Raw genomic sequence first — 19,091 nt, forward strand, 5'->3', positions numbered from 1 at the left:
AATTAGTGCTTTAGTTATCACAAACCGGATGACAAATCTTCGAAGCTGCAGAAATACAAATATTTGCTGGCTCTACATACGATTGGATATGAATGGCCTGAGCAAAGATTTTCATCCCCATCCCTTGGCCGGCGCGATTTATGGATGGATTTGGTAGAAAAAACGTCATCCGGTATGGTTGGTGTCAGAAGGAAAAATTGAGAGAAATTTGAAAAAATTTCAACATTCGCCGAAGAAGAAAGAAGAAGTCGCTGGAAGTAGAAGAAAGGAGGGTGAAATGTCTACAAAACCAAGAAAATATCTAATTTGTATGAAAACAAATAAGGGCAAAATGGTAAACATGTTCAAAGTGAAAAGACCAAAATATTCCTTAAAAGTTAAAAGCACTCAGCTCTTTGAAAACTCAAATGGCAAATCGGTAATTTTAATTGAAAGACCAAAATATCCAGCCAATTTTTAGCCAACCGGAGGGTAGACAAGGGCAAAATAGTAATGTGGAAATCGAAGGAAATGCGAAAAGACAAAATATCTCTGTCTGAACTCTGAAGTAGTAGTTTTCGAAAACCAACAAAAATGTTGAAAGATAAAATACCAGAAAGTTGAAGGGTAAAAGAGTAATTTCACTGGAGTGTAAGAAAAATTTACTGTTCACACGTTTAAATATGGAGAACAAAATCCATTTTCTGCTCTAATTTTTTATTTTATTTTATTTATTTATATTTACTTTCACACTCTCTCCCCCAAAATATGAAGTGGTTGTTCTAAAATCAATAAAATATATATATATATAGTTAAATTAAAGAAACATTTTAGAGACTTTATTGTGTGATGCTTTTGGGAAGTAGCTAACTAAAATAGTAAAAGTAAATTTTTTTTAGCTAAAATTTGTAGAAATTTTAGAGAGCTATTGAAGATTTGGAAAGTGATTTTTCATGTTAAAATGGCGATTTTAAATTAAATTGTAAAAATTATATTGTTTGAGAGTACATATTTAAAAAAATTGTGATTTAAAAATATAAAAAATTTATATTTTCAAATCGCAACTAAGTAGGTGCATTTTAAAAACGTACAATTTTAAAGACCAGATTGTAATTTTATCAAATGCTTACTTGCGTTTTTAAAAATTGCACATTCTAAAATTGTTACTTTTAAATCGCACGTGTTTAAATTATAAACCCAAATGAATTTGTGATGCTATGCATATTTGGTTAACATCTTCCTTTTTTCTTTTCTTCATTTTTTTAAAAGAAAGAAAAATGTTTGGTTATAACTTTTATTATAATTCTTAAATTAATGAAATAATTAAGAGTGTGTGATTGACAAATCAACCATTAATTACTTAAATTAACAAGTCATTTTTTTTTCTTCTTTTTGCTTGATTATTTTACATGAAGCATAAATTTGCCAAAGGCCTACTCATATTGATTGATCCTCTGCAAAGGCTGAACTGCATAAATCCTTAACATCTTGATGATAAGGCAAAATAAAAAAATCTTCAAAAGACTACACTCTTTAAGCCGAAGTCTACATAATATTAATCTCTCTCTCTCTCTAGCTTGCTTTCACTGCTTCTAGAGTGACGATGTCGGTGTGCCCAACCTTCTTCCTCAGACTTTTAACCAACTTTGGAGCATCAACTCCATCCCCAATCACCTCCACTCTACCTTCCTGCGCTCCTAAGCCCACAGAGCTCACGCCTGGAAAGATGCATGCATATATAAGATAAATGAAAACGCACAATTTTAAAAATTAAACTGTGATTTTATCAAATGTTTAATTAATTGCGTTTTAAATTATCACGTTTTCAAATCACACTTACTAAAATCGCAAACCCAAACAGACCATAAATTAATACTTATCCTAAAAGTTTAAACTGATAAAAAGAGAATTTAGAGCTTGCGTTGAAAAATAGAACTTTTGTAGTAAAAAATAGCTTTTGAGAAAAAGCTTCATTTTCAAGCTTTTCTCAAAAATGCGTTTTGGAGCAACCAATAAAAAAAAAAGAATCAAAAAAGTAATTTTTGAGGTTCTTACAAAACAGACCCATTTTTTGCTTTGCACTTCTTTCTATGTTTTAAAGGTACTTTTTAAGATTTTTAACACAATTCCAAATAGACCCTTAATCATTTAATCAATATTTTAACAATATTAACCATATTTAAAAAAAGAAAAAAGAAAAAAAAAAACTTACCATATGTTTCAGCTACAACCTGGAGTGCCTTCCTCTGACATTTTTTGCACTTCATTTGCACATTCATCACAATCTTTTGCTGCAAATGCAAAATTAAATTAGAGCATATATATTATAGAAGAGGTCATGACTCATGACGTGCCTTTTTATATATTATGAACCCAAAAGAAGAAACAATCTCTTGTTGCAAGTGATCGATCATACCTTCATATTGCCAAATTCCAATTCTACTTTCTGTCGTCGTCCCCAAGAGCCAAGAAAATAGATCCCACTCAATTCTTTTCGGAAAACTACAGATCGAACTTTGTGAAGAAAAACAAGACCAAGACCTCGCTTATTTATATAGGACATCCAAGTCATACCCCACAAGCAACTCTTTCTTGGAAAATTCAGCCAAACCGCGTCGTGGGTCTTTTAACTTTTAAGGTACACATGCTAACGTTGCATTCACAAGTAGGTTTGTTTGTTTAGGATATAGGTAATTGGTTGTTGTTGTTGTTAATCGTTGTTCTAGGACTTTCCGAGGGCTTTATCACTTCTGGGTCCCCAGTTTTTTGCCTTTTTGGTCTTCGTCTCCGGTCCTCAGTCAATTTCCGAGCCGTGTCCATAACGTTTGACTCAGTTTCAACATTTCCCACCACCTTTTTTTGCTCTTTAATTTGAATTGGTGGACTTTTATCAATTGGTTGTGCAGATTTCATATGTTCATGTTATTAGGTGGTATGAATTTAATAGTAAATCGGGCAGGCTGCTTTTTTTTTTTTTTAATCAAATAAGGGAAAGGGAATATAGAGAAGATGCTACCCACTCTTGAACCGAAAACCAACCAAAAAACGGTGCAACCAAACAAGAACCTGAAAACCGTCGGAAAGTGGTCAAATGAATGACCCGGCCCATTAAGAGAACAAGAGCAAGTTGAATAACCACAAAGGGCAGCTAACAAAAGCAATAATAAAGAATAATATTTAAATGAAATGTAGAAAGATATAGAGAGTTTGATGTGTGTGAAGTACTTTTAGAAGAAATTGCACTAACATATTGTAAGAACACGAAATTAAGCGGCTGACTCGATTGGGATTATATATTTTAATAAAATATTCAATGATTAATTGAAGCTATCGTGTCAACATTACAAGATAATTGTAAAATAAAAACGTGATTTTTAACCTTTTTCTCAAATTATAATAGTCACACTCCCACTCTGTTCATACACCGGATAGATGGGCCTACGAATGAGATTATATGTACCGGAAAGGTGAGTAAAGACCATCTGCTCCTCCGAAATTGTGTGCAACTACTCCATGCTTGAACCTCATAATTAACCACAATTGAAAGGAACACAATTTCCGTTTCCATCAAAATTAACTGTCAGCATGCAATTAACAATTTGGTAAGTTTACCATGAGAGCTTTGACTATATTTTTTTATTCCCAAAAAAAAAATGGGGAGGGGGGAGAATGTAAAATCAGCCAATGTGATTTACCTGATTTGGAATTAGCTCTATATGGTATCAAAATAAACTCAAAAGTCACTGAAGCATGCCAAAAAAATTATTTACTCCCTACAATCAAATTACGTTCACTAACTTATAGAGTCCGTTAGTCATAGTGCCATCAAAAGTTCATGGTTTGCCGCGGTGCCCCTGAAAGTTTATAGCGGTCGCTGGGTGGAGCACTGGAAGTTCATGACGGCAACTGCTGGGCCGCCGGACATTCTTGGTAATTATTTTTTGAAAAGTGTTATGTATTTTTTTTTTTATAACTATTTTATGAAAAATGTGTTGTTTATTTTGAAAAGTGGTTTACATAACTGACATTTTTCAAGCGGAAAAAGATTTTAAAAAGTCTACCAAATACTTTTGTTTCGCAAAGTTATTTATAGAACTAAAACGGTGTTTGGCATTTGCCCAACAATTGATGCTATGAAATATGAATGTTAAAGTTGGATTAAAAGGGCATATAAGGAAGAAATACTTGATGTTGTAAACATGTCTTAAACAGATAGGGATCATTGGATGAATTAAAACATGTATTTTGTATTACTTGAATTGATTAATATATAATTTTTTTTATCCAATGCATTACTTTTTAGAACAAAAACATTAATAAACAACCAAAAACGTAAAATACTGCTAAAAACACAAAAACAGATGTGGAAGAAACCAGAAACCGGCAGTCACTGTTCATATTGGATTGGCACCTAAATACGAGGAACCTGGAATTAAAGACTCCTAAATACTCTTAAGAAGACTAAGAACACTAGTAAGTTGAAAAAAGCAGTAGTCTTTAATTATCATCAACCAAAACACAGCCCTAACGTACAAAAGATTGGCTTCATAAGATCTCCACAAACTTCATCCTGGCTCTCTTGCATGCTTCGTTTCACTTGAGAAAGTGAGGACTAATCAACCCAGCAATCTCGAGAAACCCAATCCGCTCTTTTCCTGCAAATATCTTCTTCAGCTTCTCATCACAAATTATGATCTTCTTGTTTTCAGGGTCCTAAAAGAATGAAAATAAGGGACCAAGTCAGGAAGAAATTAAGATACTTAACATAGACATGGCATGGTTGATATTACACATTCGAAATTTACATCGAGGAAAAAAATACTTCAGTGAAAGAGTGTTCCCAGGGAGCTAAACTGCATGATAAGTCATATTCAAAGTACCAAGGAAAAATAAAAACCTATCAGCAATTTGAAACATCAGCCACAGCATGTCTTCAACTAATTTAAATTTGCTTTCTCTTTTTGTGAGAGCCGTTACTGCATGCACAGATATGCAAGCGCAACCTCTTGTGAGCAAGGCAATTATATTATATACAAGAAACATCGTATATCCTGGTAAGACAGTCGGCAAGCATCACAAAATATTTGAACTCAGGTCTATTAATAACAAACATAACCACAACACCACTGTATATCAACCAAATAGCAGGGATACTAAAATGTAAGTGAATCATGACTACTCAGTCCAAAAAAATTCTTATCTACGTAATGTAAAGTATGGAAACCAAAGTTGAAAAACCTTGCACTATATCAGTATCAAATTCTATATGCATTTTATCATGTATTGTATTGTACAGGCTATTGACAGAAAAACAACAAAAACGAAACTCATCTGACAGTTTGATTATAAAACACATATAAAGTAAGACTTTGCAATTTCCTCGAGGGCTAGACACCATTCCTATCACTATAGTTAAATAGCTACAACATGACTAAAATTTTGGTCTGTAAAGAAGGGGGTTTAGTTCTTTGCCACACAACTTAAAAAGTTCTCACACCATCTCAAGCTTCCTGGCACTGATAAATTTGAAAGTATAGTCAACCAATTCCTTGAAGTGCAGACCTCTATACAAATTCAATTTCACCATCTTCCAACACACCCCTATCACATCTATACTCTGAATAAACCGCTGTTAACAAATTAATCCAACAACATCAGCTTAGAAACTTAGGTAGGACCATATTGCATCTATAAGTCCGGCTTCCTGCCAGACCAAACACAACATATTAATTTGGATTTTTAGTTACCCAAAGACCTGACTGAATGTAAAGCATATAAGTCAACAGCGTCACACCACTGGCATACTTTGAATAACCTAGAGTACATATAAGACGCAGTGTTGGTAGAACATAGCCTTGCGAAGGCTGAGGTTGAGATTGAGGGTTCAAGTCTCTCCTGCTCCAGCTATGTTCTTTAGTTGTGACTAATTCAGCATAACCATATGAATGAAATTCCTTATAGACCAGACAGATGACCACTATTCCAGGCAGGAAATGACCTATTGAATAGAGAGAAGTCCACCTCTGGAGATGATACAACATATTGAATAAAAGAAACGATGGCCTGTTCGACTAAGGAATATCTTCTCTAAGTCCTTGCAGTTTGATTCCTTCTTCTGCTGTTGGGAATGGAACATTTACAACGTTGTAATACTGATCAAATTTTTTCTTTTTGTTAATTATAATACCTCCAAACATCTGGCTTCACTTAAACTAACACCCTTGCTCTGCGCTTTCACCAAGGCTCTAAAAGACCTTAGCGCTTTGATGCACCTTGAACCTTTAAAAACTCTGGAAAACATGCACTTTGCATTTACTATTATAAGAAAAATAACTGAGAATATAATTAGATTAAATATTTGTGTTTATATGACCTAAAACAAGCATAAACCATAAGAACCCATGATAAAAAACCAAACAGGTCCAAGCATGTTGAAACAGAAACACGCATTTCATCATCAATAAAACAAAACTTATCCAACCATGGAAGCACAGAAAAGTGATACAAAATCATTGTATCTTTCTTTTCATTACAAATAACACATTTTGCCTGCTCTCTCCCTGTGTTACTAGCATTCTTGTCCAGAGCAAAGAGAAGGCAAAAGAGTGCCGCTGAAGCATATAAATCCATAGAAGATTCTAACAGGTCCAACCAAAGGATGATAATAACAAAGTCTATATTTCCCCATAGACATAGCTTATGCAGATTAAGAAACAGTCGAAACAACGGATATGCATTTGGAAACCTAAGAGAACCGAACTTTATCAGATTAAATAAGCAAACCTAACTTTATCCAAATTCCATGACGTAAAACGTCCAAAACAACGTTTAAACCCATTAGACAACCCCATAGAACGAAACCTATCTCTAGTAAAGCAGAACATGCATTTCACAATAACAACACAGCCTTGTCCAATAGAAACAAACTTAAATCCAGAACTAGCGAAACCCACATCTAATATACACCAAAAACAGTCTCAGACAAGTAATAGCATCCATATCTATCCAATAAACCCAGATAAGAAGTTGGGAGAGCTGCAGAACCAAACTAAAATATGGTAGCAACAAGAAATAATGAGTTTATTTTAGGCTCAATAGCAACCTGGTTTTCTTTGTACCAGTAGAGCCCTAAGCCAACAAAAGAAACCCATCTAGAACCCAAACAAACCACAAACCCAAACCAAACACCACCAAATAATTTCAAGATTCGAGTATTGCTTTAAAAGATTAATAAAATAAAACAGACTAACAACATAACCAACCTTCCACATCCAACACAGCCTTATACAAACATAAACACCCATCTAAACCGAAACCTACATCAAACCCACAGAAGGGTTTTGACAATCAACTATCACTTGTGCATATTAAGAACAAAAATCAAATTAACATCAAAGACTAAGTTTCATGTACACCAAGAGAAACTTATCAAAATATGGAAACCCATCTAAAACCCCAAAGAACCAAAACCCAAATTAAACACAATACCATTTCAGAAAGAAACAGCATACTAACTAATTTGACGCACAACAGCAATAACATAACCCACATTTCATTTGCAGCGACAAAGACTTATCCAAACGTATGAACTCATCTAAACCCCCAAAAGACCAAACCTTCATTTAAATCCCATTCCATGTGCACCGCCACCACCACCAAAAACAAAGCCAAATTTCATTTCCACCAGCATAGCCTTATCTAAAAAACACATTAACACAAACATTTCAAATCTACAAAAAAATAAAAATCAGGTAACCAACATTATCCACATTTTATTTAGCACCAAAAAAGCGTTATCCAAACATAAAACCTCAACTAAACCAAAGCCATTTCAAACCCACAAGAAGGGCTTCAAAAACCAGCTATTTCTTGCAAAAATCCACTAAAATCAAACCTGAAGATTGTGTTCCTTAATGTGAGCCCAAATCCGCTTGAGAGCTTGGGTGCGAGAGATCTCGGGGACGCCAACGAGGGCTTGCATCTCCGGCGAGACACGGCGGGGCTTCATGATGCCTCGGGGCGCGCGCGTGCCCGGTGTTTTGTCTGAGACGGTGGCGGAAATCACCGTGCGCACCGTGCGCAGGTTAGCAGGAGCCATGAGAGAGGAGGAGGGTGAGCACGATGAGGGTTTGGCCATCAGCGACGCCGTTCTGCCGGAGAGAAAGGTGGAGAAGAGCCCTAGAGAAGTCGCCATGTCGTTTGCTCTGCGAAGGGATAGAGTGTGCGAGTGTGGGCGAGTGTGAGACAGTAGACACTTCTGAGCCCGCTTAATCCCTTGCTCTACATAATTACCAAAATATCCCTGTCTTTTTCTTTTTTCCTTTTTTCTTTTTTGGTTTTCTCGCTCAGAGTCCTCAGATGTGGAGCTCAATTTTATTTTTATTTTTTTAATTTTTTTTTCAGTGTAATTTATTAATGTTGAAACACATCGAAGGAAGGAATTCAAATGCAATTACATTATTTGAAGAAAAAGAAAATAAAAGAAATTATCGATCCCATGAACAATAATGGAATAACTATTCCAATGCGTGATACTTCAATTTTTTAATTAAAGCACTTTTATTTGTTCTTGCATTTTCTTCATGCTATGGTATTATAGAATTTGCATTTTTTATTTTTTATTTATGAACAACTTGATTGTGAATTTGTGATTGTAATCTTGTTATTTTGCCTTGGATACGAGTATTAATTTAGATCTTCAATAATAATTATAAACAACTCTACAAACATAATGACAAATTCTCTAGAATTTAAAATTAAATGGTTAAGTTCTTCGACTATTTTTATAATTAGGTTAAGCTTTTAAAGATAAGTAGTAATTTATACGACATGAACTTGGTTCTTAATCAGTTATGGAGGCTGAAAGCTTAAAACTGATTACTTCTTTTGAAATGATAGTGTCGACGTGACTATCACTTTCCTTTGGGTAATTACATACCTTACTTTCTTTAGTCTAATTCTGATTTAGACATGAGGACAAAAACGTTAACTTTCTAATTTGAGTTCTCAGTGAAAGCTCTATTTATGTGGTTCGATCTAAGACCTGCATCAACAAATTTAAGCCTTACAAGCTACATTTTGTTCTTATTAGTGATGAAATTTACAACACAAAAGGTCTAAATTTATAAGAAGGTGAAGATAATACAAAAAGATAAGTGGAGATACCTTGTTGATTAGTTTGAGAGCATAGGAGAGGAAAATCTAATTAATATCAATTAAACCCATCACTTCTAGTGGGGATGTACAAGCAAAAAATTATTAACCACCTAATAACTGCTAACCGCCTACCATTATCACTATCTACCTACCATTATATATAATAATAATAATAATAATAATAATAATAATAATATACAAAATGATGTCATTTTTTACAAATATTTTATATTTGTAATGTTTTAAATTTGCAATGTTCCTGCTACTTGGATGTCGTTATATTTCTAATTTTGTGATCGGATAATTATGAGAGTTATCGGGTTTTTGGAGGGGTTATTCATGTTTTCTGATAGTTTAAAACTGTGGGAGGGGTTAATGGGTTATTAGAAAGGCCATTCATGTTTTCTGGCAACTTGATGGGTTAATCATATTATAACTCATTTTTTTTTTTCAAAGTTTCCTAGCAAATACTTGAAGCCTTCTAATTAATTATTTTAAAAATGCCCAAAACATCTAAAATAGGACCTACAAAGAGGTTAAATGAATGCCCAAAACACCAAAATAGGCCCAAAACGCTTATGCCTAAAAAGCAAGTATGTGGTACGATGATGAGTTTCCAGTGGACCTTAATCACTTGTACACCCTTAACTTCTAGTAATGGATTCCCTCCAAAATTGGTATTTGTAATTGTTTAGTCTAAAACTTGAAATTAACACTAACCTCATAAAAATCTATAAATTGACATGATGATCCATAATTGGTAAAATAATTAAGATCAAGTATATGATTGATAAGATTTTTGTTTTTTTATAATTATAGACTACCATGTCAATTTCTAATGAACTATGTTGTAAAAGTTATAATTTCTCTAGCACTACTCTAAGGTAAATTAACAACCCGTATGCCGGGCTCCCATCTTGTAAGCTTGCTCTCGAACCTTCCCACAGAAACCCCCCCTACAAAGTCAGTGTTGCCGAGGGGAGAGGGCATGGTTTTGTTCCCTTGGTCTTCTTGGACAAAGGGGCCTTTTTGGTCCTCATTGGGTTTTCTCGATGGAGGTTAGCGTTTCCCAGTCTCTAAGACTGTGGAGTTTTGTTCCTCCCGGACTAGTTTCGGCGGTGGTTTTTGGTCCCCCCGGTCTCAGATCCGGTGGTGGTTTTTTGGTCCTCCTAGTCTGAAGGGCCAGGGAGGTTTTGTGCTTTGTTTTTTTAGTTCTTATTAGTTTGTTGACAGGAAAACTTTTCAGAGAAGCTCTAAGGGGGAAGCAACCGCCGCTCGTGTCGTCGGCGGCTGGGATTTGGGGAGCTTCAGTTTGTCTCCATTATTTGAGTCCAGATCTACAAAGTTCAGCCGTCCTCAGTTCAACATGCGCCCTCCAGTCTAGCTTGCCGCCACCTTTAGGCCCAACCACCGCGTTGTATCGGCCGAAATGATCGCCGGAGCTCGGCGCGTTTTTCTCACGCGCCAGGGTGTGTTCATACCTTGGTCTCGCGTGAGAGTTACGCTCCGTCCCTTTTGCCGTGTTTGGTGGCTTCCAGTGCTCTGGGGCGTCTTGAGAGTTTGGAGGATGCTTGACGGTGGCGCATGTGCTACACGCGCCGTCGCCAACGACAGCTTCTCTGATGGATGTTTTTGTTTGGATGTTTTCTTGTTTTTTACGGATTGTATTCAACAGTTTGCTCTGTGTCAGATTATCTTGGTATTGCTTTGTGCACAGATTGTATGACCGACTCCATAGTGCAAGTAGTAGTTTCTATGTTTTCGTAGAGGTATCTTTTTGTTGGCTAGGCTTATTTGTAGCAAATGTTGGTACGATTTGCGTTTTTAAGGTAACTATATCGGGGTACCTATAATGTGAGTCTCTATCTTGTTCTGAGCATTGTCTCAGGTTGATTGTAACTTTGTTACCTTTTGGGTTTGATTAATGAGATTACTCCATTTTCCCTTTAAAAAAAAAAAAAAAACCAAAAACAAAACAAGCTATATGCCACGAAAGGGTATTTTAAGTGAAGGTGCAACACCAATACCAATAAACGTTTCTCTAGTATTAAAATTGACATGGATGAAGACCAAATGACACCCATAAAAATTTCTCTAATATAAATTTCGATTTTTGGATTGATGGTTTGTACGAAACTAGGTTGCAATACAATATTATTGTGTGTACAAAGTAATGAATTTTTAAATTTCTTTTTGTGGTAATTACCTTTTCCCCCCATGAACTACCAAAAAATGCACGATGCCCCCATGAACTACCAACTCGACCAAAATAGAGTATTCAACTACCAAAGATAACCATTTTCTCCCCTTCCGTCAGTCACACGCCGTTTTACCCTCATTTTCTTCATCTTTTCCCCCTATGAACTACCACCATCTTCCTCTTTTCCCCCCATGAACTACCATCATCTTCCAACATGCCCCCATATAAAACGACACATGACCCGTTGACCGTTTGTTTTAACCCCTTTGACTGACGGAAGGGGAGAAAATGGTTGTCTTTGGTAGTTGAATGCTCTATTTTGGTCGAGTTGGTAGTTCATGGGAGCATTGCACATTTTTTGGTAGTTCATGGGGGGAAAATGTAATTACCCCTTTATTTTTTGACATGTAACACATATTAGAATGTTACGTGCCTAATTACTCAAACACGTAACTGATAGATAAGAGTAGTTCGAGGAACCATAATATCTCTCAAATCAACTTAAAGAGCTGAATATTAATAATCTTTGCTTCCTTTATTCATCAACCCAATAGGTTTATATAGAGTTACAAAGAAATGTGATAAACATAAACTACTTTTATAGAGATGTATCATATTACTAACACTTCATATTCTATGACTATCCTATCACTAACAACTATTTATAAAGATAAGGGTTAAATACTCTATTGGTATATGAGTTTTAGGCTTTTTTAAATTTAGTACTTGAGTTTTCATTTATTTCATAAGTGGTACCTGAGTTAGGGGTAAAAACCCGTTTGGTATATCTGTTATATTTTCCGGCCAAATTTTAACAGCACGCCATGTGTCAACCGTTGAGGTTGATACGTGGCACTATATATATATATATATAAAAAGAGTAACTTCAATCTGGCAGTGGCAAAAACCAAGAGGTTTTTGCCTTCCAATGAGGAGTTGACACGTAAGTCAGAACAACCAGGAACATAAATATCAAACAGAATCAAAACACCCTATCTTATTTCTTCAACACTGCTACAAAATACCTGAGAATCAACTCTGATATCTTCAAAACACCAAAGAAAGGCCCGAACGCCGTTATTCCCATATACCGCCCAAGACGACTGATGCCCAGGCTCGAACGCCGTCGCCCACACATGAACTTTTGAGAAAATCCTACACCAATAACTCTCCGTCTCAAGCACGAATGGTTCTCCTCCATGCACAGATCTGACCAAGAACTCGAGGACTGTGAAGACGAAGGTGTCAGAAGTGGAGGTCCACCTGTTCCAGCCGGGCAAGGGTCCAATCGACGTGTTCAAGGTGAGACTGGGAGGTTGGGAACAAGACCAAAACGGGTTGCCCACATGAACACGGTTGGAAGAAGAAACCATGTCCACCTATCCCCCGTTGACTGCTAGGATAGTAGAACCGATTTGTATTACTCCTTTGTAAACAACACCAAAAGCACCCTTTCCCAATTCTTCCTTGAACCCATCTGTAGCTTCTACAAGCTCTTTGTAAGTAAAACAATGCAAATTCATGTCCACAGCACCACCCTTTGTGATAATCTTCTGAAATTTCATACGGTAAATGAGGAAAAAGCCAACACAAATCGCACCAATTAAAATATAACGTTAACAAAAACATAGCCACCAAGAAACACTGACCTGATGATGATCAAATTGTCCTTGTCATTCTTCTTTGGTTTTGGGATTGGCAAACGAGGACTCGACAAGGTGAAATTATTATATTTTCTGATTTTGATAAGAGCCTACCCGTTATTGAGGCCGACGTCCACTCTCCCATTTGACAGAGGTAGCTTCTTCTTCCAACAGCTATCGCCTAATTTGAAGATGGCAATAGCACACATACAATCTTCCATGCAAGATTTTCTACACATCTCTTCAGTGTAAGGCTTCAACAGCACGTAGTCAAAGAGTGGCCAATTTGTATTTGTTAGCTCTTCAAAAGTATAAGTAGATCTGACTCAACAATGCCGCGAGGGCCAGCTTTCATGAGCAAATCATTGTGAAACTTGATTCCCCACATCATTGCAGTATCATTTGTACAAACATCAAAATCAGTTAAATACCCTTTCTCAATTACTTCCAGTAAGATCAAGAGTAAACAAATCCAGAATGCGCATAGTGAAGGTTCTGAGCTAGTTTAGGAAAAAAGTAATGTTTCTTACACAATTTTTGTACAACTTTTACACGACTCTAACAACTTTCTTTTAAAATCAGCCATTGAATATTTAGGACCCACATGTTGGAAAACAAATCCAATGGTTGATCATAACAAAAAGTAGTTAGAGTTGTGCAAAAGTTGTGTGAGAGTTGTGTAAGAAACATTACTCTTAGGAAAATTGAAAGAAGAAAGAAATGTTAGGATAATCACTTACTTATTGCTCCATAAGCAGTTAACGGCTTGTAATGGAAGCTGAAAATCTGAGTTAGATTGTTGAAGTTTGCGTGTTGAACGACTAGGTTCCAATCAGAATAATTTGTCTCGTAGTTAAAGCTTGTAATTGTGATCTTCACCAACCAGTATTCGTTGTAGTATGCTTAACATGCCAGTGGACTTGGATTGGACACATATGACTCGTACATTGAACCACTGAAACTGAATGTGGTGAATTTGTCCTGTAAACCACATAAAATAATATCTAAGAAAATTATAAAGTTGGAAGAAAAATTAAGCTGTTCTGGCTAAAACAACTCACTGAACACAGCTCCCTCGCTGGGTCACGTTGCTTTTGCAGCCACAGGAACATGTTGGGCAGGGCAGTCTTGTGTCACTGTAGAAGGCTGAGAGTGAGACACAACAAGTAGGAATTTTTTTAGGTAAAAACTCTGAATATGAGCATTTAACCATCCAGGTCACTGCCAAAAATGAAAAGTACATTAGTATGTAATCTTTAAAAAAAAAATAAAAGTAAATATCACAGTCGAGGCTTAAAAAATGTTCATAAAAGAACTTACTCAAAGCTTCTGTGACTCTGCTTTTATCTGCTTTAAAAAATTTACTGAGTAGTAACTGTTGCAGGTCCACAAGTATAATAGAGCCATGGTGTTTTTAGAGTGAAGTCTTCAGGCACTCTGACTGTTCTGCTAGAGGTTCCAGCCGCACCAACATTGAGTTGAAATGAAGAAACTGCATTGGCTGGATCATGCATCCAGGCACTGAGTACACCTCCTTTGCAACAATTGGCAATCTGTTGGCTGTAAGGTGTGCTCGGCAATAGATCTACGATCTTTGGGCTCTTTTGACAGTAATGTGGGATGTTATTTTTATATTTTGAACAATCCCCTTGATTTGTCGCTTGGCCTCCCCTCATACTCCAGATTATCTCGTTCTTCTTCCATGTCCACCCCAGCGACCACCCTGGTGCTTGAATGTGGCGATATGCCTGGAAGTTGTGTATTGTCACATCCGCCTATCCATTCCAGTCCATCAAATTCAAATAACAGAAATGGCATTTTTTATCTATTTGATCCTTATGCAGCTACCATTAAACAAATGAGTATGCTCAACACAGAAACACTTCAAGTAACAGTAGGTAACGAAAGCCATTTGCTTAATCAATCATTTTTAAGGGATTAAGCCTAAAGTTCATCACGTTGGCTCAAAATTATACCCAACGAGATATGGTTATTTTACACCCCCATACACCCAACCCTAAGTGGTGTCCCTTTTAATTTTGATCAAGTAATCAAGATCAAGCCAAAATATATATATACATTGCACTGACATAAAAGATCAATTTATATATTAATTGTACGTTCACAAATTAAAGAAAGGGTCTCTCCCCTGTTCCCGTATATCCATATATCCTCCTCTCTTATCCAATATTTTGGGGAGACTAAATGATCGAAAATTGTCAATTACGTTAATTTTCACAGCTCAACCAAGAAGAGAAAAAACATTAATTATCTTTCACGTACGTAAATGATTTTAGTGAAATTAGCCATGCATATATATATATATATTACACCATCAAATATCATATCGATCTTAAAGCAAAACAAATGGAGCCATTTACAAAATATATAACGTAACAAGCATAAAAATAAAGAAATGCTCCAACATCAAAGCCCATAAAATGAAAATTCTGGATCTATAACTTGAGTTGACTCACGAGTAATTAAGTAGTAACAATGACCGAATTAACCAGTGTGTGAGGAGTGGAGATCACAATGTAAGCGATGCTACATTGTAGGTATTATTCTAAAAGAGTCTAAAACAATATGCCTTAAAAAGAGGCCCAAAAGGCCCATTATTTGAAAATGCTAGGGTGTTTAATTCCTTTTAACAAATAAGGCACGTACTAGAGCAAATTATTGAAACATTTCTATCTTGAGGTTACAAATGATGATTCAATGATATTCGATCAAGAATACCCTCAACTAAGAAATACGGAACACATTGAAGGCATTAATTCAGCCCCAGAAATTCTCTGATTTTTTTTTATTTTTTTGAAAGGAGAAATTCTCTTGTTGAACCCGAAATAAAGTTTGCTTTTTTTTTTTTACTTCAAAAAAAAAAAAAAATCTCAAAAAATTCAGATAGAATGCTTGAAGAACTGGACAAGACACTCAAAGTTCAACGCGATATCCCTAACAGTAACACGCACCAAATATAAAGATTAAAGTTGGTTAATTAAGTAAGCAGTACAACTTACAGAATACCCATCACGAGTCCAAGTCATGATATCCCACATGACTGTGATGTTTCCATCAGGGTCCAGGGCATCAAAGGCTTGAGCTTCTGCAAAAGAAACTAAAGATTTGGTTATTCTGTACATTGTTTCCTAATTTGCAAAAAAGATTAAAGCAAAACAAGCCACCAACCTGTTGAACTGATGCGAGACGACAGCACAAACAAAAGCAAAATGGAGAAGATTCCCATTATCATCATGGGTGAGATTCGTGAGAAGCAATATCCCATTAATTTCTATGTAATATTGTACTTGTACGTAAAGAAAAGAGAAAAGGATCGAGAAGAAAGAGATTAATATTCTTGTTGAGACAGTTTCCGGTAGGTGACGTATCGGTCAGATGTTGGACTAAGTTGCTCCCGGTGGTATCTGGTTCACCTGAAAAGTAAAGCTGCGTCGGGGGGTTCCGACAACCCCGCTCCGATGCCTAAGTAAGTGTATGGTTCTGAGAATAAATGCGCAGAATAATGCCAAAGAGACTGATTAGCATGTACCTTAGCATCTGAAGCAGTTCTTGTATTTATAGAGGTTATGGAGCAGTTCCATTAGCTTCACAATTCGTGCATGAGGCGGTTGGAGGAGACGTGGCTCCATGTAAACAACTCTTCCAGATTCCGTAGATCTCGGTGGTATCATGGGGTCCCACGACATGCATCGTATCCCTTAAGTTCCGGGTACTGCCGAGACGCATGACTTCCATGACGTGCATCGTGTCCCTTAGATTCCGGGTACTGCCGAGACGCCTGCAGATGCGGATACCAACTAGCATTTGGATCGCCAACTCAGGCCTGTTGCAACAGACTTGGGCCCAATGGGCCTCAATGGGCCCGGGTAGATTAGGCTTTTTCCAATATTTGGGCCCGGTCGGGTGGATCAGAAAGGGCCCACATCCCGGATTGGGCCTAACTCCCGAGAAGATCTATATTTGTCCCAACAATTCTTCTGTCAAAGCCGAATTTCTATGTAATATAAGCTCTTTGGGCCTGATATCACCTACGTATTTTCTGGACTCAAACAAGGCCCAGAGGCCTATAACTTCTTCCCTCCTCCTCCGGTCCCATCTTTGGTATCCCTAATTGTTTAGTCTAAAACTTGAAAATGGTCACTACCTTAGTAGAATTTATAAGGGAAAATTACACTTTATATCTTGATCTATTCACCTATTTATTGATTTGACGTCTAATATTTAATTTTTAATAAATGACCCCTTAACGTTTATTACTTGTGCCAATCTGAACTTTCTGTCTACTTAGAACGTCTAAAGTGACCGAAAGAGGGTCATGTGCATCACTTAAAGCCCCATTTTTCAAAATGACTCCTTCCATTCAAAACACACTGTTTCATTTAATTAGTCAAAACACACAGTTTCAACACCGAGAACCCATTCTCCGAATTGCACCCGACCGACCAGCATGCCAGTTTCTACGCTGCCACCAAGAACGCCGGTGAAGAAATCGCCCACACCTACAACCACATCTACGGCCTCTCCCTCACCGGCCTGAGCTGGCGTTTAGATTTCTTCTCCTTGCTGGAAACGACTTTAGTTTGGGAAACGGTGTTGTTTTGACTTTAAGAGAGACTTCAAACTCATAGCAAGCCAACCAGCACAGGGGAGCACTACAGTAGAAATGGAGAGTGAAAGCAATTTGAAGACGTGGGTATCTGAAAAATTGATGTTGCTGCTGGGATATTCGTTCATGAAGGGCTAAATATTTTCCAAAATGATCGGGATCCACGAGCTTTATCAGAAACCTTCTGCATTTGATACAACTATATTTTTCTTATAAATCAAATGCTCTGTTTTGGGGGAGGGGGGGGGTTGTAAAACAGTGGCGTTCACTAACCGCCTCTAGACGGTGGATTATCATGCGACGTGTAGGTCTCTAATATTTCGATGTCCATTTGGCAGCATACAAGGTCTGGTAGAACATAAATGGTATTCTTTAACTACTCAGCTTAAGGTGTGCTAATGAATAATGTTCAAGTCTCCAATTTCACTTGCAGACTCTTGTTGATACAGCAATTTTAGAAACTGATTATTGGTGATGGTCTTGGCTTGAGGAGCAGAGCACCGCCCAGAAGCTCAGACACGTCCTTGAGCTTAGCGCTGGCTACTGGCTAAGCAATTTGAGTCGTCGTCTTTGGTAGTTGTCAAAGACCGTGTGAGTGAAGTGAGCCAGTCTGGCCTCACCCATGAACTGGGTTTGTTGTTTGAAGAGGACTGGATGGTGCGGATGTGAGAACGGTGACCAAATGACTTGTTGTTGTTGTTTGCGAAGTGAGACGCCGCAGTGCCGGACATGGCCTTCACCGACATAGTTGTTTCTGCAATGGCGAGCACTCGCGAGAATGTTATAAAGCTGGTTGGGTGTTGTCTCGAGACTCAAATTCTCCCCCTTCTTCACTTTGGAGCTCACAGGTTGTATCAGCATCCTCATGAAAAGGTTGTCGTCTGTGGTGGGAGCAACCTGCTACCACTTGTAAACAATTTCGGTCGCATTCTCTTCCGAGGCCCTTTCAACTCGGAAAATTGTTACTGTTTCCGGAACCGTTCACCAACCGAATTTTGTACGAAAGTTACGGGGATCAAGGACATGGGTTGGACTACCACGGTGCTGGTTCATGGGTCGAAACAGCTGGTGTGAGAAGAGGCGGAGAGGAGCTTGCATAATGCACTCGGCGAGAGTGCTTAGAGATTTTAGCTCGTGTGTTTCGGAGAAATGCTGCTATGTGCTAAGTTGGTTGGAGCTGTAGCAGGGAAAAGGTTCTACAAAATCTAAACTAATTATCATTAGGCGGCATGAACCCAAAGGGTTGATTAAATTAGTCGGCTTAGGGTTAACTTATATAGTCTTATATCAATTACTCAAATTCATGCAACATAATGGTTGGTAATTTTTTACTTGACTCGATCACAAACTTAATACAAAATTAGAGGGTTATGATTGAGGAATTTGATCTATCTATTTAATTAAAATGATTCGATTAAGGGTTGACCTATATAATCTTATATTCATGCCTCGACACAACTCAAACTCGACACGCAAACACATCACC

The 19,091-nt window shown here is 37.1% G+C and overlaps 2 protein-coding genes and 1 pseudogene across 2 annotated transcripts; all 3 read right to left on the minus strand.

Moving 5' to 3' along the window:
• Window positions 1–1,316: 1,316 nt before the first annotated feature.
• LOC133882712 (heavy metal-associated isoprenylated plant protein 41-like) lies at window positions 1,317–2,530 on the minus strand. The gene is made up of 3 exons (XM_062321926.1): window positions 2,396–2,530; window positions 2,192–2,270; window positions 1,317–1,697 (listed from the first exon to the last, which is right to left on the minus strand). The coding sequence occupies exons 1-3, from the start codon at window positions 2,399–2,401 to the stop codon at window positions 1,552–1,554; spliced, it is 231 nt and encodes a 76-aa protein (XP_062177910.1). The 5' UTR covers window positions 2,402–2,530; the 3' UTR covers window positions 1,317–1,551.
• A 1,766-nt stretch (window positions 2,531–4,296) lies between these two features.
• LOC133880886 (uncharacterized) lies at window positions 4,297–8,241 on the minus strand. The gene is made up of 2 exons (XM_062319844.1): window positions 7,874–8,241; window positions 4,297–4,692 (listed from the first exon to the last, which is right to left on the minus strand). Exons 1-2 carry the CDS (start codon window positions 8,171–8,173, stop codon window positions 4,573–4,575), a joined length of 420 nt encoding a protein of 139 aa, XP_062175828.1. The 5' UTR covers window positions 8,174–8,241; the 3' UTR covers window positions 4,297–4,572.
• A 4,473-nt stretch (window positions 8,242–12,714) lies between these two features.
• LOC133881253 (COBRA-like protein 2) lies at window positions 12,715–18,351 on the minus strand (annotated as a pseudogene).
• Between the last annotated feature and the right edge of the window lie 740 nt (window positions 18,352–19,091).

Source organism: Alnus glutinosa, chromosome 11 (assembly GCF_958979055.1).
Source record: "Alnus glutinosa chromosome 11, dhAlnGlut1.1, whole genome shotgun sequence".
NCBI classification, from domain to species: Eukaryota; Viridiplantae; Streptophyta; class Magnoliopsida; order Fagales; family Betulaceae; genus Alnus; species Alnus glutinosa.